Source organism: Maniola hyperantus, chromosome 4 (assembly GCF_902806685.2).
Source record: "Maniola hyperantus chromosome 4, iAphHyp1.2, whole genome shotgun sequence".
Lineage (NCBI taxonomy): Eukaryota > Metazoa > Arthropoda > Insecta > Lepidoptera > Nymphalidae > Maniola > Maniola hyperantus.
This window is the reverse complement of record NC_048539.1, coordinates 7,800,802-7,825,823: the sequence shown is the minus strand read 5'-3', so window position 1 is coordinate 7,825,823 and position 25,022 is coordinate 7,800,802. Positions and strand designations below refer to the sequence as shown.

The 25,022-nt window shown below is 32.9% G+C and overlaps 1 protein-coding gene across 3 annotated transcripts in view; it reads left to right on the top strand.

The window, feature by feature from the left end:
* Dh44 (diuretic hormone 44) overlaps positions 1-25,022 on the top strand; it is an 83,948-nt gene that overhangs the window by 54,191 nt on the left and 4,735 nt on the right. Inside the window, exons 3-6 of one of the 3 annotated variants that reach the window (XM_069498337.1) lie at positions 3,134-3,259; positions 17,158-17,256; positions 22,625-22,778; positions 24,047-24,481. In XM_069498337.1, coding sequence (XP_069354438.1) covers positions 3,134-3,259; positions 17,158-17,256; positions 22,625-22,778; positions 24,047-24,087 — 420 coding nt within the window. In that variant the 3' untranslated portion in view covers positions 24,088-24,481. Of the gene's footprint in view, positions 1-3,133; positions 3,260-17,157; positions 17,257-19,409; positions 19,558-21,863; positions 22,050-22,624; positions 22,779-24,046; positions 24,482-25,022 lie in introns of those variants that run through there. The other 2 variants (XM_034985640.2, XM_034985639.2) reach the window with 2 other exon arrangements.

The following is a 25,022-nucleotide window of genomic DNA, read 5'->3' as shown; positions in this document are numbered from 1 at the left end:
ACCTACTCAAATATTTCATATTTTCGTTTTTCACCGACAACATGCTCCAAAAATACTATGCTAAGGACTCTTAAATAAAGAGGCAGCTTTGCAATGAATAGGTTTGTACCTTTAATTGTATAAAATAGAAACTTCTAAACAATAAACCATCATTAATCAATGAAAAAAAGAGTAGTTAGGAATAAGTAAAGATTAAAAGTATTCATAACACATAAAAGAATGATCGATATGAACCTTCTGTATAATTTTGAAAGGAACACAAGACTGGTCAACAAAGGTTTGAGGAACGGATTCTTATTAACGTCCACACAATAAAAAATGTTGTAAGTAGGTGGGTACGGTACAATAAATAATGTGCTTAGGAAAACATTTATTATATTCGGATAAAACCGCACATTCTCACTCTTATCGGATAATTAATAATATGTAAGGGTATAATTCAGATAGACTTCGATTTTTTGTACATTTGTACCTACCTATATATTTTATCTGTAGTTTCAAAACCAAAAAATAACTAGGAAAATTACCAAATACCAATAATTTCAAATGCAATTGAAATTTAATATTAGGTATTGTCGGTTCATTTTAATTTGGGCTTCATTTAGTGATAATTTATACATTACCAAAATATAATATAACAAAATATGTAATGACTTCTTTATCTAATATTTGAAATCCCCCAAAAATTTTGAAGCTGTGATAGCTTAGTGGTCATGACTTCAGATATCTATTTCGGGGTCCGGGGTTTGATCCAAGGTACATTACTCCGAAAAATCATAGATGCGTGATCTATGATTTTTCGGAGTAATGTACCGTTTTAGGCAGTTAAATATCACTTGCTTTAACGGTGAAGGAAAACATCACGAGGAAACCTGCATGCCTGAGAGTTCTCCATAATTTTTTCAGTGGTGTGTGAAGTAGGTATGTTAATCTACACTTAGTTAGTGTGATGGACTATGGCCTAAGCCTTTCTCATACTGATAGAAGATCCGTAGGTACTCAGTAGGTATTGAGCCGCCCTCGGCGATGGATGAGAGTGATGATTATGACGATGAAATTTTTTTTGGGTGAATGAGCCAGCCTTTCCAAAAGAGACATTACAATCATCATATTTCATCTTAACATAATAAATTATCGACACCAAATAATATCGATAAAGCCAAATCATATCTCCCGACTCGATCCACCAAAGAGCTCGGTTTTTATACAGTAGACTGAGTTCGTTAGACGTCCGAAATGACGTAAGATTTCTCATCGTTCTCACAAATTATCCCGCGCTTACGCTAAGCCGTTTGCCCTCAAACGATCTCATTTAGGAAAAACGACGTTTTTTTGAAAAGAACGTTCCCTGAATTCAGTATGCTTCAATGAGATAAAATCTTGTGTCTTTTTTCTCCCACGCATATTCAGTACTTACATATATTATTTGCTTTGTGATTGCAAATTACAGCAGCTTATTTTACAAGGTAATTTTACATAGGTTACCTCCAAATTTTCTTTGATATGAGGTAGTTAAATAAATGCCACGGCATCTTAATGTAACAAGTCATTTTACTTGGAAGAATCTACTTAAAATGGAAATAATTTCATATTATGCAGATGAAATTTAATATTATTGTCTGTTCATTTTTATTTGGGCTTCATTCAGTGATGCCGCCTCCCCTAGCCTCCTCCGACGCGACGGTATTAGGTAGTCCGCCGCTGCATTAGTAATAGAACAAATAATGGCGTGGTTAAAATAATAAAAATCACACCTAAAACAACGGATGCTAAATAAGTAAGTTAACAAAAATCAACAAAAAGAAACAACTTCTTTAAGCTTTACGTTGCGTACCTGCACAGACAAACAATTAAATCAAAAAGCCACATGTCTTATTCTCACGACTCTCCCATTAGGGCCAAGTGTGAAAGCAGCTGTACTTCACTCTGTTGTTCTACCATCCTATTTACTCCAAACACTCAACACAGTAGAGATGGACTTTTTCACAGATAGCATGTAAAAATCACGCGAAAAGCTTTTTCACATATTGTAACACTTGCTACCTAACTTACGCAAAATCTCACAAAGTATGAAATCACATTTAAACTGCTTATTTTACGCGTGCGCGTTTATCGACCTGAGCTAAAGAGCGTGAGAGCGAAAACACTCGTCGCTTCGTTGCTTGTTAGAAAGAGGAAAACACCTAGATCAATTAATGTAGCAAACAATTATTTGCTACGTTTCATGAAAAGTAAATTTTTGCACTTACAATTAATCAACTAGAAAATTCTCTTTGTATCAAACCAACTTGCAAAATAAAAGTGACAATAATTGATCTTGATCTAATTTTCTAGTTAATTTAATGTGGCAAACGCGGAGGTAAGTGCGGAAATTGAAAAATCTTTTACCATGACAAATCGCATGTGAAATCACTTTAAAGAAAAATATTTTCACCTAATGAAAATGGTTTAAAATTAGCAACTATGCCCATCACTATAACACAGTTCCACAGTTTATGAGCAGCTTCATTGTCCTTATGTTAATACTCGTATAAAGATTTAAACATAAATTAACTAAGCGGAAGGTTCTTACCTTTATAACCCGTAAGCTTTTATTCGGGCTATAATTTTTCATTAAAATCTGAATGACAACGAAAATTTGCCGGTTTACTCTGAAATAACAATAATAACAACAAAGAATAAGTAATTAATTCATGTTAGTGCATGTCCACATCCAAACCACGTTTAATCGGCCGATCAACTCCCAGGAAGGTCTGTACCGACCGTACATTTTCAGGTTGAATCGCAAATCGCAGATCACGATAACCTAGACCCTTCCGAATAGGAGGCCAACATCTTGACATCTTTTATATAATGAGTTGTAACATATTGTAACATTTTGCGTTTTGAAATGAGTTTCCGAACTAGTATTTGAGCCTTGACGTATGTCCGCGAGAGTTCGAGTTGCCCCACACCCCTACACGTCACCGGCGCTCACCCGCACCGGGTTAGCGCGTGGGCTGTGCGCGTGTGCAGGGCGTTCCCTCCTCGATTGCCATCTCGACCTGTCGCTCGATATAGCATAGGCGCCACAGGTTGGCCTAAGTATAATATATTTTAATAAGAGTTTTGAGGATATTTGAATTTGTCGCAGATGTGGTGGGCGATATGGTGTGCAGCGGTGGTAGCGGGCAGCGCGTGCGCCGAGGCCGCGCCGTCTTCCAACGCGCTAGCGTCAGCCATCGACTGGGAGCAACTCGACTCCTCTTCACCCGACGATGTAAGATTAATAAATAACCCATACTGATACTAAGGTACCTGGTTCGAATATGACCAGGCGATAAATATGGCCACATACTATTATTTCTAAAACGCAACATTTTTTAAAACTAAACGTGGCCTTACATGGTTGAGATTCGCGACTTGATCCGAACACCGCACCCGCCACCCCTCCCGTACAGACACCAGCTCCTCAGGAGTCGTCCAAGTAGGAAACCATGTCACTGTTATTAAGATCTCACGTTAGTTTTGTCCTACATTTTAGGTTAGTTTTCGATTTCATTAGTTTCTATTTGTTTTCATGCTGTTTGGCAATTGTATTTTGTAATTTCTGTGTGTATTTCTCAAAATACTTTTGTGTTTATGATTCGTTTGAATAAAATGAAAAAAGGCGTGACTGAAAATATGGCCATTGGCTATTGGCCATATTTACCGTATAAAATTATGGACACCTGAACTTTTTACTTTTTATTTTAGGTCATGCCACAATACTGGCCCTGTAATAAGACATATACTATCGAAACTGATATCTTCTTTTATTTCTGCAGTTACTTCATAAACAGTAATTATTCATACAATAAATATGGCCATATCTATGGGCATATTAACCTACGTCATCGGAAATACGGCCATTTTCCCATTTTTTACAAAAAAAAAGAAAATCTGTAACTATTAAATGTTTTTCATACTTTTTAGTATTAATATAGTTTAATAGGTACTTTTTGAGATAAATACTCTGACATGCCCTCTAGTCTTCAAAAACATGAAAAAAATAGACACAAAACCTTAAGGTGACCATATTCGACCCAGGTACCTTATTCTAATCTTTATGTTTCTACCTTTATCCGTTATAGACTTTAAAGCCATCCAACCGATGAGTCCCAAGCCGGTTTCATTAGAAAGGCAATCATGCGAAGATTATTTAGGAGTTTTTTTGTTATTGTAGCGTAGTAGCACATGCCGGGTATCCGGTAGTCCTAGTAAATAAAATGAAAAGCTGACTGACTGACCAACTGACTGATCTATCAACGTACAGCTCAAACTACTGGACGGATCAGGCTGAAATTTGGTACGCAAAAAGCTATTAATATGACGTAGACATCCGCTAAGAAGGGATTTTTGAAAATACATAGTGGGTAAAATAGGGATTTTGAAATCTGTGTAGTTACACACGAAGTCGCGGGAACAAGCTAGTATATTATAATTAGGAAAGTCTGTTTGTCTATTTGTCTGTTTGTCTGCATGCTTTTCATTGCTCATCTACTAAACCGATTTTGACGGCTTCCTACTCTTATAGCTTGCATCCTGGGGAAGGACTTTTGTTTTGGAAAATCGAAGAGTTCTCACGAGATTCTAAACTCTAAATCCACGCGGGCAATGTTGAGGGCATCAACTAGTACATACATACAATGTTCTATGATATTATTATGTTAATGATATTTCGCGAGTGCGTCCGCCACCGCGCCCTCTATTTGCCGTGAACATGTTCTAATGGCTACGCTACGGTGGCTACGTGCCTTATAGACCACCAGCGTAGCACTACAATGTGCTACGCTGGTGGTCTATCGAGTTACATATTACATAATATGATTAATTATTATTTTTACCCACAATTGATCGAAAACGGTAAATGATTATGCTTAGCCTAAGGTTGTATGTGAGTCTACCATCTAGTTACTAACGAAAGTTTTCCTCGAAAACTTCTGGATCGATTTTGATGCGATTTTTTGCATTACACAAATATTTAATCAGAGCTGATGTTACGACATTTATAATGTCTATAGGCAATCACAGGCGCTATAGTTGTGTTTTTTTAAATTTTGAACTTTTTAATAGTGACTTCTAACTTCCGAGTCACGAATAGCCAGACATCCGAATGTTGACTTGTTTTATTTTTGCACCATGCATAAGCTAGTCGAATGAAATACTTTATTGCTACGACAAACTTATTTATAGGAATATCTTAATAAACCATTATATTATTTGCACCATTATATTGTGTTATCAATATCTACTAATATTATAAATGTGAAAGTTTGTCTTTCTGTCTGTCTGCTAGCTTATTCGCAGCTATCCGTTTAACTGATTTTGACGATATTTGGTAGAGAGATATCCTGCGTCCTACGGTAAGTTATCTTTGTCTCGAAAAATCAGAGTTCTCACAGTATTTTTAACGCCCATCCGTTTAACCGACTTTCAACGTTTGGTACAGAGATAACCTTGTATCCCAGACAGTCAAATACTTTGCACGGGATTTCAAAAAACGTAGTGAACCTACATGCTGATGAAGTCGCAGGCATCATATTATAGTAGGTAGGTATGTATATAAAATTCGGACGAAAAAAAAAGGTTTTGAGTAAAAAACTTAACCTTAATTAAATTCGCCCAAACGGGAATAAGTGGTGAATTAAGTATAGTATGTCTTTTTAAATTCTGTAGCATAAAACTCAAAGGAACTTAGCATAGAAATCGTTTTAAGAATCGAGAGCCTAATTTGTGAGGTCACGTGCCATGATTATCGCTGCCACTTTCCAACTCGGATTTCTTTGCGGACTAAGGTGAAATTGCCACTTTAAGACACAAATAGGTACACAAGATGTTTTTCTAATCTTTATTGTTAATGAAACTAAGGCAAACAGCAATTTTAAAACGAAATATTTGCACAGTTTAATTAGTTTAATCTATAAACTACATTTAAAGTTTAAGTGTTTTGCCAACCCTTCTTATTCTGAAAGAAGACCGGTAGTGACCGGTAGATTCGGTAGTGGCAATGCAAAGGGTTGAAAAATGGTGATGATGTCTTATGATGATGAATAATGATGAAAAAATTTAAACGTAAACTTGATTTCAGGCTTATTTCGTGGTTTACCGACATATAATGTAACTTTTGACGTAGACCTAAAACATCTTAACTACATTTATCATCATACTTACATTGCATGTGCTAAACGTCTGTTTACCTGTTTAACCGGGCCTAAAAATTTATAGTAAGACGGTTTGTTATACTTGGAAATGATACATACTAAATAGGTACCTAGGCGTTCTAATCCAACCAATATTTTAGATTAGGAATATTTCAAAACCAGTAAAAATTCAAAATCCTTATTCAATATCCAATATTGTATTATAATATTGTTAAATCGTAGCCAGGTTGCTCGATGAAATGATAGACATACATAGCCCGTTTAGTAAAACTTTTATTTCTCTCGAGCACTATTAGTTATTTACCGTGACTTTATTTCGTTTACTTGTTTAGCAATTATTGATTATTCACTTTTTATTAGGTAATTCGTAAATTTACGGTCGTGGACCGATATTAAAAATGCGTCAATACTGACAGCGCAAGACTGGGCGTTAATCCCGCCAAAAGATCTTATTTATAGACGTTATGATTTTAGTATCATGACTTGTAAAAATGTTTATACTGAATTTATTCAAATCAAGACTTATATATTTTTTTATATTTAAATTTAAGTCAAATGAAGACTTTGTATTTTCTTTATTTTAGTCAAATAGCCTCAAATATTAATTTATGAAATAAAAGGCTAACAGATCGGCCTTCCTGTTTACACGAGTCCACGCGTGAAACTACCACCGGTTCGGAACCTACATTCTACAGAGAAGAACCGGCAAGAAACTCTGCATATGAAAAAAAAATCACTTATTGTTTTTATTGTATTTTTTTTATGCGAGATTCGTTTCGGCCATCTGAATATATTAATTGGTCCTCCAATTGCTAATTTAAAATTTAAGTTTGGTTAGAGTCTGTTTTAATTAAGATTTTAATTTATTTTATAAGTTTAGTTTAGTTTGTTGTTTTTAAAAAATTTAAAAGTGATAAGTATTTAATTTTGAGGTGATTTTAAGTTACGACGTTGTAATTTTTTTTCAACAAATATTATAATTATTTAGTTGATTTTCTGTGACTAAATTTTCAATAACTAACTGGTCATATTTTAAAGTCATAATTCATAAATTTAAAATAAACTTAAAATAATTCAGAGGTTACAATAAATATCTATTACAATTTTCATGTTTGTAGCCTAACTCCTTCTAAATTATTTTAAACTCACAATCAATAAATTAAATTGTATCTACATCTAGTATATAAACCAGAAGTCAATTTACATTTTAACAAATTATATTACAGCTGCACTATCAATGCAATCACATTAAAACATTGACATTTATATTTTCACAAACATAATATGAGTAAGAAAAATTAATGTGTTCGTTTATTGTTCATTTTCTTTGATTTTTAGTCTTAGACCTTATTTCACAAATATCATATACATAATATCTCGATTTTTGTTTGTAAGCAAAAGATTACAAAACTTAAAACTCTTAAGATCAGTTGTTCAATATTAAATTTTAGCACCATATCGCCTTTTTAGGTGAGCAAAATACAACAAAACTTAAACTAATAATTACTACTAAGATCAGTTATTCAATTTTGGCACAATATCGCCTTGTTCGGTGAGCAAAAGACCACAAAACTTACTCCTAAGATCGGATGTTCAATTTCGCACAATATCGCCTTTTGGCGTGAGCAAAGGACCACAAAACTTACTCCTAAGATCAGATGTTCAATTTGGCACAATATCGCCTTTTGGCGTGAGCAAAGGACCACAAAACTTAAAACTAATCTTACTCCTAAGATCAGTTGTTCTAGGCACAATATCGCCGTTTTCGGAGAGCAAGAAGACCACAAAACTTAAAACTAATCTTACTCCTAAGATCAAAAGACCACAAAACTTAAAACTAATCATTACGCCTAAGATCAGGTTGCTCAATCCTCAATTGGCATAATATGGCCTGTTCAATGAACAAAAGACCACAAAACTTAAAACTAATAATTACTCCTAAGATCAGTTGCTCAACACTCAATCAGCATTGATATGGCCTGAACAAAAGACCACAAAACTTAAATCTAATCTTACTCCTAAGATCAGTTGCTCAACACTCAATCAGCATTGATATGGCCTGAACAAAAGACCACAAAACTTAAATCTAATCTTACTCCTAAGATCAGTTGCTCAACACTCGATCGGCATTATATGGCCTGAATAAAAGACCACAAAACTTTAAGGTCATTACTCCTAAGATCAATCGCTCAAGACTCAATTAGCATGATATAGCCTTCTTAAATGAACAACAGATCACAAAACTTAAAACTAGGATTTTATTTTTTTATTTAGCGTAATTCCTTGCAAACCCCTGGTCATAAAAATTGTCATAAATCTTTATTTCCAATTCATAATAACTAATCTCTTTTTTTTAACATTATTTTCCTTTGTTAAATAACCGAAAAAATATTTTGTTTGTCTTTTAAAGCAGTGGCAAAGTGAAACATAACCATTGCCAATGCTACAGTATAGGGAAAAAAAAGAACCATAAAAAGACGAAGACAGCTTATTACCCATGAGAAACGAAATATATAACCTTTCACAGATTTAGGTTGGTACCTACTCAAAAATGAGAAAATTTACCATTAATTTCCACCCATAGAGCAATTTTAACACCTGAATAATTATCATTTTGTCTCTAATTAGGATATGTTTTCAAATCAATACATTTATTTTGTTGATGTTAATTAAACTACTTAACAATATATTGCAACACATAGAGTCCAATTCAGAAAGGTTTTATCTCACATACCCTGTGAAAAACAAGAAAATATTGTCGGCATAGAAAACCTAAGCTATGTACTGTGTATGTACTTGTATAAGTTAAAGCCAACCCCAGGCATTTTAATTTTTTTTTTTAAACAAAAATTTAAATGAACTGCTGTTCGTTGGCAAGTGGTTTTTTTTAAGACCAACTAGACCTAGTTTTAAAATGTTCATTATAGATCGAATTTTGAAATTATTTCATAAGTTATTGACCTTGAAAAGTTTGTATTTTTAGGGCAAATTTTGAGGTGACTTCGTACGTAAAAAAATTATTTAAAAAAACAAAAAAAATGTAAAATTACTAACTTCATGTCTCATTTTACTTTATAATCATTTCAAATGTTCTTAGTTTGTGAAAAAAAAGTGTTTTCTATTGCTAAAAATAGGCATAATTTCAAACGTCGATTTGCAATTCTCACGTTCCGTTTTAGGCTTTAAAAAAAATTCTTATTTGGGAAAACCTGAATGTTAGTAAAATTTGTATGAACTCAAGACTATAAGCTCACGACTCAAGCGATGGATATGTATAGTACCCCTTCTATGTCCATAGGCAAAGTTATCAGAACAGTTGAGAGAATAAGAAATATTACAAAAATAAATTCTAAAAAGCGTACTCTAAATAAGTACAAGATGACGAAGTTGATCATTCGAGGCATCATTTCGATGCTATTCCGCGGTGTACTATCAATATATTTAATTCATCTTGCACGTCTTGTTCTTCTGAATGGACCAACTCCTTCCTCTTTAAGGCCAACATTAACTATTGGTTTTCTTTTCATTTTTCTCAGAAACGAATTATGTAGTTTATTTCAACCATATTTCTGAAGCTGACCGAATATACAATTTAAGATCTCTCAAATCTTGTTTGCAAGGACAAAAATTAAGCTTTATTATCTTATTGTACTGAACTAAAAAGCATGAGTTTGAAGTATTTTGCTCTTATGATACATAGAATGAATACATGCATAGAATCAGGAAACCGGTCCTATCGTTTTTTTTTTGAACAGATTATGTCCAAAATCTTGCCTAAAATTAAATTAATCAAATTGTTTACCTATGAAAATAGAAGTATAAATATAATACCTATAATATTAACTCATATTATCATTACTTTTACTTACGTTAGGTAAGTACGTAAGGTTTCTTTCCTAGGACGAGTCTACATTAGGTATGGAGATGTATACTATGTCAGTCAGTTTGTTCTTTATATTTAAAAGAGAATAGATTATGGTGTCTTAACACGTACGAGTATTGAATTATATTGGCAAAAGAGAGTCTGACAACAAAAAATGATTGGAGCCACTGATTAAGTAATGTTAAAAAAAATCGCTTCTGCCTTTTTATGTACAAAAAACTAAAAATAATAGTGAACAAAACTAATCACGTAGGTACTTGTAAGCGTGTGACATTGTGAGTTCACACCGCAATGGAAATACTAAGAAGCCTTTAAAAACTAAATATTTAAGAATGAAATAAAAGCGTTGTTCATTTATATATTTAAAAAAATTCAAATCATTAGATTTTTTATTATTATTATTATTATTTTATTTTGCAAATGGTTTAGTAACTTCTAGGAGCACCCAATTTCACAAAATATACCATTTGTATACGACATCCTACCATTCCCGCTACTATATCAATGTTACCTATCTTATCGAACTTATCGAACAGACTTAGTTCTGCCGCATATGCGGTAAAAAGATTCGCCAGTTGACAGACATAGAAACGGCGAGACTAGTACATTTTAGTTACTTTCACAGCATTATGTCATATGGTATATTATTATGGGGTAGTGCTGCTGATATAAATTCTATTTTTGTGCTGCAGAAAAGGGCTGTTCGAGCCATATATAGTATGGGACCACGAGAGTCACTGAGAACTAAATTTAGAGAAGTTAAATTTATGACTGTGCATAATCAATATATTTTTGAGAATTTATTGTACGTCCATAATAACATAAATAAGTTCAAGAAAAAAAAGTGACTGTCATAATGTAAATACTAGAAATAATAATAAACTTGTAATGCCCACCTCCAGGCTAAGTAAAGTTTGCAATTCATTTATTGGAAAATCTATAAGTTTTTATAATCAGCTTCCAGAAGACATATTGGAGATGTCTCTCAACAAGTTCAAAGTTTTCATAAAACGTAAACTAATTGAAAAATCCTATTACAATGTACGGGGTTATTTAAATAAGCAAGCTTGGTAATGAGTTGCTTAACGGATTTGTATAGTGGTGATAATAAAAAGAATACCCGGCTGAGTTTGTTGTGGGCTCTTCTCAGACCTGGGCGCGTTTGGAACCCTCGTAGCTTTAGTTTTAAGTCTGCGCAATAACTATCACCACTATATCTTAGAAATCCAACATCTGACCATCAAAAAGAGTTATTAATTAACCTATTTTGGATAAATCGTTTAACTTTGACTTTGACTTTATCTTTACTACAGTACTAACTAGTGATAAAACCGAAAAATAACTAAATCATGCTGGCCAAGGGAAAAAACAGATTTCAGTATCCTATATTCAAAAAAAATCAATATTAGTTTTTGGATATTGTTACTTTCTATATAAATATGCGAGTACCATTTTCGGTCAAAACAATTTAACCCATTTACACCCGCTGTTCCCATTTGGGGCCGTTTCCTTAGGTGCCCCCAATTTTTTTTTTTTTTTAAACTATCTTTTCTTGTGTATGTATATTTGCAGTGCCAAAGAGTAAGATTTCGTAATAAAAATTAGAGTTTAGTGATTTACTGGATGAAGTGGATAAACTTGATGGTTTTATTTACTTCTTTGAGCTATAGACCCAAAAGGAAGGCGTTATTTTTTTTTTTAATTTACGTCTGAATTTTTTTTTCCACTCACTTATAGTGTCTAGTAGTAAATAATGTTTTTATGTTAGATATTTTTAAAGATCACAATGAAGTGAGATATTTTAGTATGATGTGGGTACCCAAATGGGTTAAAATTAATAGGAAATATTTGGTTTTTTTTTTTAACGAATAAATCGAATTCTGTAGTGTATCTATCTCTTGACGAATTCAAATACCCAAGTTCGCATGAATTACACAAATTATTACATTAATAACACAAACATTAGTGTCACCAGAATGTAGGTACAAAATAATTGTTACAACAAAGTGATTTTTGCAGCTCGATTACGGTAGAATGACAACTATAACGTCACAACCGCAATCACCCCTGATCAGCTGAGATTCGCTCACTATTGGCTACAATGCCTTATCGCGATAAGATTAAACAAGAATACCCTTAACTCAGCCAATCGCAACAATTACGATCGTAACAATGATTGATTGTTTTCCGGATTGACCTTCTAATTATATTGGTCGACTACTAGCGAATATCAGTATTAAAATTATTTTGTAACTACCTTCAGATAATGAATAAATCACTAAACATTTTCATTGTTCAACAATTAAGCCTTAACACTAAAGCACTAAAATATTCTAAAACTTGGTCAAGTTAATTTTTCACAAATAAATTACAACTGAATTTACCATCATTCGAAGTCTCTTATTCCGAGAGTTGTTTATGAATCTAAGTATGAATACTTATCCATTGTGGCGTTTGCGCTCTTACGTTCACATCAGCGTCATGAATATCCAGCCATCATCACTCGTCGTACGGACCGTATAGCTCAGCATTTTATGAAAATGAGACATAAAAACAAATTAACATATTTTAAAAAAAACAATATTTTTTTTTTATATCCTGGCAAACAATGCTAATAATTTAACATTTCTTATCAACAATTTAATACTTATGGAATTTGTAATTGATATAAAAGGGATCTTGCAAAGCTATTCAATTTTGCTCGCCATGTTATAAGGTTAGCACCATGGATCTATTAGCACACGATTATTTACTAGACTATTACAACATAATTATCTAATAAATCTATGAGGTATCAGTAAAGAATGTACTTAAGTGGAGTTTAAGCCTTATTTAAAAAAAAGTCCATGATCATGGAGTTGTATCAATCAATCCAAGTTTAAATTACTTCTATTTCTAAAGTACACGCAGGTACTCTGCGTTAATACATCCAAAATATTTAACAACAGAACATCAATTCAAGGTTGGCACTTGTCTAAAAATTGTTGCATATACTTAGAGGGTACCGGCAATTAATAAAAAGTTATTGTTTGCCTTTGCAAACCTTTCTATTCTCTAATATCTTTATATTGTGCACCCACATTGACATGTGTTCCGGCATGGACCCACATTCGAACCATAAATATTTCAATTTAATCCACGATTTAATCAAATAAGGCCTCTATACTTTGCAATAATCATTATATCATAATATTTCGACTTCTTATTTTTTTTCTTAACTACCTACACGTAACAGTTTTCATACTAATTAAAGGAGAATGACAGAATATCCTGACTCACTAATTTACACACAATTTAAATTAACGATTATTATCCTAGTATTAATCAACCACTTTAAAAATTAAAAATTGTGATTTTAAACTTGCGGATTTTTTTTTTTTTATTAGTTTCACAAATTATAGGTAAATTGCATCTAACCTAGAATCATAATGTGACTTAGTCTTGGATTTAATGAAAAACCGCAAGTTCTAGAGGTGCTAAGTCCTATGTTTAGTTATCAGTGGTGAAACAGCAACAAAATGCTGCATAAAACAAACGTGCAAACGACTCTCACATAAAAAAAAATGGGTTATAGTTCTATAAAAATTCTGTCATTGTCCCTTACATCGTCCGTAGGTACACTTAAATACTTGCATTTAATCATAAATAGTTTTCTACGAAAATGGATGCTATTTTGTGGGCAAGTTGCATCCAATAATATTTACCATGATGTCAAAAGGTTAACTAATATTTTAATATGGTGATAAAAACCTGATATTTAATATTTATAAAAAATTGTAACTAATTAAAACTAAATTTCACACGTACCTTAATTTTGGCCAAAGACGTGGTTTATCCAACACTTCTGAACTGTTAAATCGTAGCCAGGTTGCTCGATGAAATGATAGACATACATAGCCCGTTTAGTAAAACTTTTATTTCTCTCGAGCACTATTAGTTATTTACCGTGACTTTATTTCGTTTACTTGTTTAGCAATTATTGATTATTCACTTTTTATTAGGTAATTCGTAAATTTACGGTCGTGGACCGATATTAAAAATGCGTCAATACTGACAGCGCAAGACTGGGCGTTAATCCCGCCAAAAGATCTTATTTATAGACGTTATGATTTTAGTATCATGACTTGTAAAAATGTTTATACTGAATTTATTCAAATCAAGACTTATATATTTTTTTATATTTAAATTTAAGTCAAATGAAGACTTTATATTTTCTTTATTTTAGTCAAATAGCCTCAAATATTAATTTATGAAATAAAAGGCTAACAATATAGTACACATAATTGTACTAGGTTCTCTCAATAATTAAGTTGACCTCACTTGGGCAACATTTCAGTATCCGGCATTATTGGGTCACCTCACAGCTTGATCACCTCTACAACTCGTATGTTGAAAAACATATGAAAAAAAAAATTCATATTGTATTATAATATAACATTGCAAAATCAACAAAATGCGTGATTTTAAAATAAACGTTGCTTAATTATGACCTACGATATTCGTACGTCTTCGATGTATCATAATATCTTAAGTACGTACCTAAGTATCGAAGTCAAGCATAACTTGTATTACTTGATATACCTACTTATCAGACACACCTACTCACGTAAAAAACCGTGAATTTGTCGCTACATCACAAAAAAAAATTTAAATGTGTTCATGAACAAATAATAAGTATTTTCAATTTTCAACGATAGATAACTACTTATACCAAGTGTGGTATCATAATATGAAAGGGCTAAGGAAAAACAAACAACACATGCTTATACTGTAGCAACCTATTTACCTACTCGATCACAGGAATTCCATACTTGGTATTCTAATGTACCGTAATCAAATGTCAAAGTGTTCGCTAAAACGGAAAGTTCGCGATCATAATAGCATAAGAGGAATGCTGTAATATAAATTCATCAAATTTCTGATGGATTTAGAGGATCTATAAAATGTAATTTTACCATTTGGAAAGCTACATTTATTATATCTATAATAATCAGTAAAAACCCATTTTTTTTTATTTTTTTTTTTCTACCATAAAGCACCATTATAAAATGGTAGCTTTATTGGTAGCGGTAGCGGTATTAAAACCCATAGCGTGCTTTTAATTGAATATTAACCAATCCAACTCCATAAAATTTTGTAGACACGTTCTAAAAACAAATATTTTTGTCTGTAGTTTGCCGTGGATTTCCGTAAAAATATCCGTAATCGTTTTAAAGTTATATAGGTTTAGAGATTTTATATTATGTAAATCCTATAGCCCGTGTATCTGACTTTGAAGTTAAATATTTTAACTAAAATCTGGCACACCACAGATAGAAATTAGTATCTAGAAAGTATCTAAAAAAAATACTGAGTTTAATCGATTAATGTTCAAATGAGAAAGAAATTAAGTAGACGTACGTATTGTTTAGTAGACGTATTGTCTTCGAAAAACTCATCTATTTTACAATTTACAAGACATGAATTCTATTAAGAAGGCTCAACGTATTACCTTACGATTTAAGTCCAGATTTTTTCAAATCCAAATAATAATCATAGGTACTAACTTAGTTTCACCGGCTCAAGGTAAAGTATTCTTCAAAATCAGAAAGTATAAAATCTGTAACAACTGTAAGGGCCGGTTGTTTCAAACCATTGGTCTTCGTAAGATCCGTTCGTTAAAATTTAACGGACGTAGACGAACTTTAACATCTGTTAATTTAAGTGCGTTGCTTCATTGTACAAAAAACTGTTCGTCATTGTTATTTTGGTTGCGAAACTAACCCTAAAAATTAACTTACTTCTCCGTATCCTTTTCTTATTTCATTTTAAGTATATTAAATTATATACATAGTTATTAATATTGCTACTTCGCATTTTAAACACTTTTTCTTTCTTACAAAATCTTCAAAAAAACTAGCATTAAAAGCTTTGAATTAAATTGATTCCATTATAATTTGTAAATAAAATATTCCGTTTGTAAGAAGTATGAAGTTACGAACTGATTTGACGATCACCAATGGCGCCAGCACTGGTTAACGTAAACGTAACTTTTTAACGAACGTTAGCGCTAATAGATGCTGAATCAACGCTTTTTCTTTACTTACGTTCGTTAGCGCCATATTTAAAGGTTACGTGTCCGTCAAAGTTTGTTGAAACAACCGGCCCTTAGAGTTCAACGTAGGTAGAAGTTTAAACTCCAGGTTGGCCTATCGCCAAACAAGTTTTATGGCAACAAGAGTTTTGGAGGCTTCTAGGCTACTCATATAATAGCAGTGGTAGTTGAAAAGAGTTTGATTCTTTTAACACAATTTTATTTGAAGTTCAGAGTTCGTGAAAATGCTATGAAGGTGAAAGTAGTTTGTTATCTTCCAGAGTATAAAAGTAGTTTTTTTTAAATCTCATAATATTATGAAGATATCTGATTGCCCATCTATACCTACTATTATCTAAATATATAAAATGAAAAGGTGACTGACTGACTGACTGACTGATGATTGGACGGTAAATTAGGTATGCAGATAGCTATTATGACATAGGCATCCGCTAAGACAGAGTTTTTGAAAATACAACCCCTAAGGGGGTGAAAAAGGGGTTTGAAGTTTGTGTAGTCCACGCGGACGAAGTCGCGAGCATTAGCTAGTATACACTATAATATCCATACTAATATTATAAATGTGAGAGTGTGTCTGTCTGTCTGCTAGCTTTTCACGGCCCATCCGTTCAACCGATTTTAACAAAATTTGGTACACAGATAGCTTGCGTTCTGGGGAAGGACGCAAGCTATCTCTACTACTATTTATCACAAAAAATCAAAGAGTTCCCACGGAATTTTTAAAAACCTAAATCCACGCGGACGAAGTCACGGGCATCATCTAGTGTTAAACATGATTCGTCTCCCGACAAAAAAATCCTTTACTACCATTACCATATTTTTAAATATAACAGCAGCCTATAAGCACAGCTACAGGAGGGCGACATATCTTTTTCGCGACTTTTGTCTGTGAAAATTTTACGACAAAGCGTTGTCAGACTGATTGTGCTTGGGCTGCAGTAGCAATATCTTTATACATAGTATAACAACAAAACAAACTAATACGTTATATTTTCCAGGAAAGTCTGGAATACGCTCCACCGTCGATGGGAGAAAGAAACTACGCGGGCAGCGTGCCCTGGACGTACCTCCTCACTGGAGTTCCTCGTGATTCACAGGTAATAATCAATTTATTTTTACATCAAAAAAAATCTAGCACTTAGTGCGTTATAGATTTTAACAAAGATAAAGCAAAGGCAACGACGTACTCCGAAAACGCGCGTATGGGACACAATACATGGCACTGTATTTTGTATGTACATATAATATGTATACGTATGTATACGTGTGCGCGTGCATGAGTGTGCCTGTATTAAGGATGTTTGTGTGGGTGACATAAGCGGTATCTTCTATTATACACCTAATAAAATATTTATACACAGTGTATAGCAATAAAATACTTGAATTATTCCTAAAGGAATACAATTACCTACATGGTTTATAATTGCCATGAATAAGGTTTAATTTATTGCTTTCATAATATACAATTAATCGGTGTCAAAGTAAAAAGGATGCTGCAATTAACTTCATTACTTCGTAAATTGGACATCTTCCGCTTCGTTGATTTATTGATGAACACTCAGTAGCTGTTTGCAAGTTGCAACATAATACACATTTACCTATAATTTTTCGAAAAGATTTAAAAAATAAAGTCGGTCAAATGCGAGACGGACTCGCACAATGAGAGTTCCGTACCTTACAGGGAAATGTATACTAATGTAAATAGTTAATTGGTCAATTAATTCGACAGTCTCAAAGACCTTTCTTTAAACCTCATATTATATTTCTGTTTCTGAATTATTGATCTAAAATATAGTGTGCGGGTCCGACTCGTACTTGACCGATTTTTAGACATATTTTAATTGTGTGACGTTTTCTCTTCTATGATAGATAAATTATCCTCTACTTAAAGATCCTCTATAGTATATACCTATACTGGTTGTATATTAGCGCGTGAACCAAATGTGTGGGTTTCCCATTATAATAATTAATAATGAATAATACCAAAAGTTTATCATACAGAACTGGAAATTATTGTGGATGCGTTGAAAATCTCGTGTACACAAAATGAGCTGACATTTTAAATCCTTTTGAGGCTTTCATTTTCTATGACGCTTTATGTACCCTCGCCTCCAAGGTAGTAAGTAAGGTCAATGTTTGTTTTTTAGGTTTAATTAGACTTCTATTATCAAAATATGAATAACTAGCTTAATCTAACCACGCTTTATTGAGGCTCAGTCTGGAATTTTTCGTTCCCGTGAAAATTTCGAGCAAAAAGTACTTACATTAAAAATACTCATAATATGGATAAATAAAGGCACGTAAAAAGTCCACGTCAATTCATCGACTACTTTCGAGTTTGGCGGACACAAACATACGCAAGCTGAATTTTATGTTTATAAATCATATTGATTTAATTGTTGTTGTTATTGTTGATGATATTGATTGACCCAGATTTTCAAGTTAGTACAAGTGGTTATATAATTTATTTTTCTTATAATTTTCATATAGATCGCACATTACGAGAAGAAGACAGACCGCCGTACTCAGAGTCGTTTAATCGTTACTTAAGATTGAGTTAAACGAGACAGAGCTATATCTCTCACATAAATCTGTCTCGTTTTAATTCAATCTGAGTACGGCGGTAAGCAACACTGGTCAAAAACCTAATGTAGTTTTGAAGTTAACTGTCGTGCATTGAGTAAATGTTATATATGAACGACCAAACGACTTAATTTTATTGATACCTTCATTTTCCATGTGTCACGTTCATTAACTTGACTAATTACACCATACGTTTACGACAGTTAGGGAACTTATATATAATTAAACGTCGAGGCTTCGACGTCACTAGCCGACGTCAAATGTTAGTACATTTGACGCAAGTAGCCCTAACCCTTTTTTTTCTATAATTTTATATCACCATACCCCAATATTTAACATTGTCGTCGATTCAGGATCAAACCGAGAGTTACTACGGACTATATGACTTACACTGCACTGGTTCAGTCGTCACCCGCATTTCTTTGGCGAATTCGAATTTTGAATTCAGTTTAATAAATAAAAAAATCTACGTGGCTAATCTGTGTAAAGCCAGAAGAAGAACAAAAAAAAAAAACTAGGTAACTACGCTTCGCGCGGATTGATTCAGCTGTAATGTGCGATCAGTAGGGGACTTCAGTTCGAGATTTGAAATATCTCAGTTTTGGTAGACCACGTTCCAACCAACCAACCAAATTTAACCATTCCATCTAATAAAATGTGTATAAAGGTTTCGGATAGCAAGAAATTGGTTCGATCACGACGCACCTTTTCCGTGAACCCTGCGGCTGAAGTTCTTCAGCGTGAGGCGTTCAACCAATTCCTAGAAAGGCAAGCCCACGCCAACAGGAACTTTCTCAACTGCATCGGGAAACGAGGTTAGAATAGAATATTCCTAGGATATGTTTAAATGGCATTTTGCGAGTGTTGAGCGCAAACAACTTATGGGTATAGTCCTCCACAAGTCGAGATGGCAATAGGGGTATAAGCCTGGGGGACGGATGCTCCACACACCCTCACGTACTCTCGCTCGCCCGCACCGGGTTAGCGTGGGGGCCATGCGGGTGTGCGGAGCGTTCTATTCTTCATTGCCATTTCGACCTGTCGCGCACTATACGTCAAATGCAACATAATTTTGTCAATAATATTCATACAAAAAAGGTGGATAACTTCATCAGCACCCTCTTAAATTTATTCAGCGTGTGCTGCTGACGCACCTAATTCGCATTTTGAGCACTGAAAAATGTGTTGGGTTTGTAGCCAATGGTTAGGCCTGAATTCTTCTGCACTCTGCAGATGTCGATCACGCCGATGGTGTACAACGAAGTAGTACTTAGAAATTCTTTGGGTGTACATCAATCATGTGAAGTGTCTACATAAATTTTGTACGCAATCAGTAAACTAAACTAAATTGACAAGTCTAAATCTAGTACTGTCTCTTACCTCAGAGAGCGCAATGAAAGGGTACAATACAACAAACCGTAGCAATACATTTCGAGTCACTTTAGTTTAGTTTAGAGATTGTGTAGAGTCTGGCTAACGAAAAATGAGACTGGAAAAGCGCGGCAAGTTTAAATATTCAGAATGGTAGCTCTGAAATTAGTATGACAGACTTGGAATAACCTAATTTGATACTTTAGAATTATTTATTACTTATTTTTATTTCTGTTCAGTCAAATTAGGTTATTCCACGTCTGTCATACTAATTTCAGAGCTACCACACTGATATTTTTTTACTTTGCCGCGCTTTTCCAGCATCATCTTTCGTTAGCCAGACTCTACAACAGAAATTAGGCACTTTTCAACAAAAGGTAGGTAGATAAGGTTCTTCGCAATGTGTTTACGCGCGAGCAAGGTACTCGTACCTACACAGATATCAGCAGAGGAATTAAAGACTTACGCCCTTGATCAATAACGGCCTTTAGCGTCCCTATTAACTTTGTGATCAACATAATATTTGAGACTGTTCAATGTTCTTGCTAATTGAGTCACTCTGATTTTGTACTCAAAAGCCTAGTAAAATAATAATTTTTTGAAAAAAAAAGTTTAAATTGCTTATTAAGTCACTCTGATTTTGTACTCATAATCAGAAGTCTAAAAATAAACTATTTTCATAAATAGAGTTTCGCTTTTTATTTTTAAATACATTCATACTTCCGAGCACATTATATGCACATTCGCACGGGACTAAGTTGATGCTAAAACTCCATCTCAATATTTCACGTACTAGATGCAACTTATCTGAATACATTTGTAGCGAAATACAACATGCATAAAACGTAGCGAACAGAATCTAACTTTTTCTATTAACAAAAATGTGTTTCTAGTGCATTATTTTGTGTACCTATGTATCTCTTACATTTCAGCGCTGTTTGCTATGTAGTATGTATAGATATTTTGAATAAGTTATTCGTCAGTATATAACTGCAAACCTTGATGACCAAACACTTCGTAATCCGGTCAATTTTGGCTCACTAATACAAATCTGAACTCATTTCCAAGCAAAACGTCCTAAAAATGTACTAAAATTGAGTCCAAAGTTCATGATTTCATTCATGGAATACAAACTTGAAATCATTTTCAAGCAAACCAGCCTAAAACTGTGAGAAAATGGAATCAAATTTCGTGATTTCAATCAAATTACAGTAAAGTTTTAACAGCTTTGGTTTAGTTTATTGCTCTGCTTGTAATTTTTTTTTGTCTTTAAGATTACAAGACAATGTAAGGGTTGCCAGGGGTACATACCTAGGTATTTACTATGCATTTTAATTAAGAAGACAATCAACAAGGTAGGTATACTCGCCTCTCGTACTCGTACTTTATAATTGTGGCTACCTATACAACTTGTACCTACAGCAACAATGCTAGAATTACTGTTTTCATTTATATAGAAAAAATATATAAAAAAATTAATATAATATATAAAAATAAAATAAATTATAAAAATAACAGAACGAAAAAAAAAAATTACAAGTTTTTGTTTTCATTACAAATATGCATTTCTTAGTTCAAATGTATAGTACCCATAATATAATATTTCTTGTGTTTGAATATTATTATTTACTGTATTTTAAAACCCAGAAACGTAGGTAATAATTGTTTGTGCATATTTTTTTATAAGCTCACCTCTAAAACTTTTAATTATGACCCTATTATTTTTATTGACTTTTTTTTTTCTTCGTAGATCCTTGGAGCAGTCAAGAATGCACCTTCAAGAAATAATTCGTGACTTTTGAAAATGAGCCAATTTTTGCCGTCCTGCAACTGATTTAATTATTATCAAGCAATGTTGTTGTTATTGTTAATTAATTATGACTATTTATATGTTATTCTTATGAGTGTTGTACGAAACGTAATTTTTAAATAAAAAAAAACAATTGTAAATAAGGTACTTTTTCATTTAATTAATCACCATAATAACCAAGTAGGTGTAACTGTATAAGTTCATCCAATGAACTTCTTTTCATTCAATATTATATTGGAATCTTGAACAATCAAACTACCCTAATGAAATTTAGATGACTTCTATCTCTATTTGTAGGGCTGTTTTATACCTACCTTTTTTTTATGTAGGTTTTCTGTTATACCTAGATTTAAATTTAAATAATAATTATGTATTTACGCTGTTGATTACTTTCAAATAAACAAAAATAAAAAAAATAAAATAACATTATACTGCAATATAATTTTAATAACTCACGATTGCAATACCATAAGCAGTGTCCACACCAATAAATATTTTTTGATCACAAAATTTCATAAGCATGGATATTATGTTTACATGGAAAGAGATGAGAATTATCGGCGAAATTATTTACGCCGAAAGTAGCGCTCAATACATCAACGTTAATTGTTTATTGATGTGGACGCGGTTTTACAAGAAGAACTCCCTGAATAAAAACTTACGATACGAAGAAAACTAATCGGTGAATGTATGGGATGAAGGCTGATGACCGCTTCAAACGACGCATGCCATCCCTGTCCATCGACATGCCGATGTCCGTGCTGCGCCAGAAGTTGAATCTAGAGCAAGAAAGAAAGCAGCAGGCTTTTCGTGCGGCAGCCAACAGGAACTACTTCAATGACATCGGCAAGCGAGGTGCGTATCCCATTGCTTGTGTACTCCTTCTTAATATGAATTTTCACATTTCGGAAACTTTGTCTGTTCGAAGAGTGAAATAAATAGATTCAACAGATTCTATTCGATTTTGGTAACTACTTTCTATTGAGTTATTTACGCCCGAAATTTTAAAAACATTGTCCAAAAGGACGACACAATTTTTAAGACAAACCGATGTTTCTAAGTAACTTATCGATATGTTAACGGCAGATTAGGGTTACTGCTAAGTCCTGGATTTTTGCGATCACGGATATAGACGTTTTCGCAACTCGCATAATATTTGCACCTGTGGGGTGTTCCTCTTATTATTATTTAGGCCTATGATATTTCTAGCATATAATTACTGTACTGAAAATCGCAGCATGTATCCCACTGGGCATGTACGGCGTACCTAACTTGTAATTACCCTATATAGTCTATAGACATATTGGTTATTGATTTCGGCCATAAACACTATTAAATATTTTAAAAATACTATTTACAATATTGTTGTCTCTTTAGGTACATACGAGTATTTAAGACCATTGTTCTTGAAAATTGTGTCAGTATTATTTTGATAAAACTACTTACATTATCAAAATACGCTAATCGAGTTGGACCATGTTGGACAGTGGCTTAGATAATCAAAGTAGATGCGGGTGGTCTGTTAGGTAGCGTTATCATGTCTATTCTAATTATATTATTGTTAACTGTAAAAAATTACATTCTTCTCACGTTCTTATCTTACTATTAAAATAGGCTTGCACTTATTTTTGACTATAATATAGTGAGAAGCACTATTTTTCTTGAGTTTGTGCAAGTGGTTTACTTATTGGTAAAAGGTATTTTTTACCCGAGTTCTTATTTGTAAGTTGAAAATAAGAAACCCGTAAAATGCTAGCCCCAAAATGGGCATTCGCATGACATCTTGAAGGTGGTCGAAGGAAATATATTATAGATGCTTACCATCTGAAACCGTATCATGGTTTTATTTATTGAGCCTAGCAAATATTTGTTCATAGTTTTTAACTCATTACCACAAACTTTTACTGTTATATTTGTAGTCTACAACCACTTCTTCTTTTGAATTTGGGCGGAGTCTGTCTAGACATTTATATCGTCTCCAACCATTTACGTCTTTGGCGACGGAGATCTAAGATCTTCTCTTCCAAAGCTACAATACGAGCATAATATAATCTACATAGTAAAAATGTACCCATGTAAACCAAACATGAAAGAATAATTAACATTTCTTTTATAAATTGCAGGTTCTGTCTGGACTTCAAGCATCGATACGGGTAGATACTGAAGGAAGTCAAATTCCGCTATCGTCTTATGCTGAATAACCGATAATGTTTCAACCGAATGTAACTCGTGAATGTTGTAATAATTTGAATTTGTTGTAAGCATTGTTTTGTAATTTATTATTGCCTCTAGTTGTCAAGTAGTCGTTTCTTAAAATTATATCTAGGTACTTAGCCTAGTAGCTATTTTAGTAGTGTCTATAAGTTTACTGTAGACTGTAGAGTTTAGGCTTTGTCGCATAGGATATTGAATAGAGAACAAAAGTAATTAGGTATCTTAAGTGTGGTAAAATTATCGGAATTTGCATATTTTATAGTTGTTATTAAACATATAAATATATTTATTATTTTATTTACTGTTAGGTGATGACATTTATTGTAAGTGTTCATATACCTCAATAAAGGTTGTTTAAGAACTCGTAGTTTCATTTTTCTATTTATTTATACGCACTTACTTAACAATAACGATATATGTTAAAAATTCGCAAACTTAGAAATATCATTTTTCACTGAATAAATTACCTAATAATTTAACCTTCCCCATTAGATACATAATAATCTAGTAGTATATAATCTCTTAGTTTGGGTAAATTTTCAATAGTAGATGATGTGCTTCTTTGCCTCTTTTCAAATTGATTAATTGAGTAATTAAATTGATGATTGGTAAAATCATCATTAAAAATTATCAAGGTAGAATAATTAGGTATATTTTTAATAAGTATTTAATACTGATTACCTCCAGCCACATAAATGTAGATTTATAAAACCAAATCGTAATTTATGAATGAATGTCGTTTATCTAGATCTTAAATTAAGTAACAATGCTAGCATCATTCAAACATATTATATATTCAACATAATTCAAAGCACCAAGTATTTACCTACGCAAAAAAGTCAATAACATAAAAGTTCAAAGTCAAATTATATTGGAGTATGTATC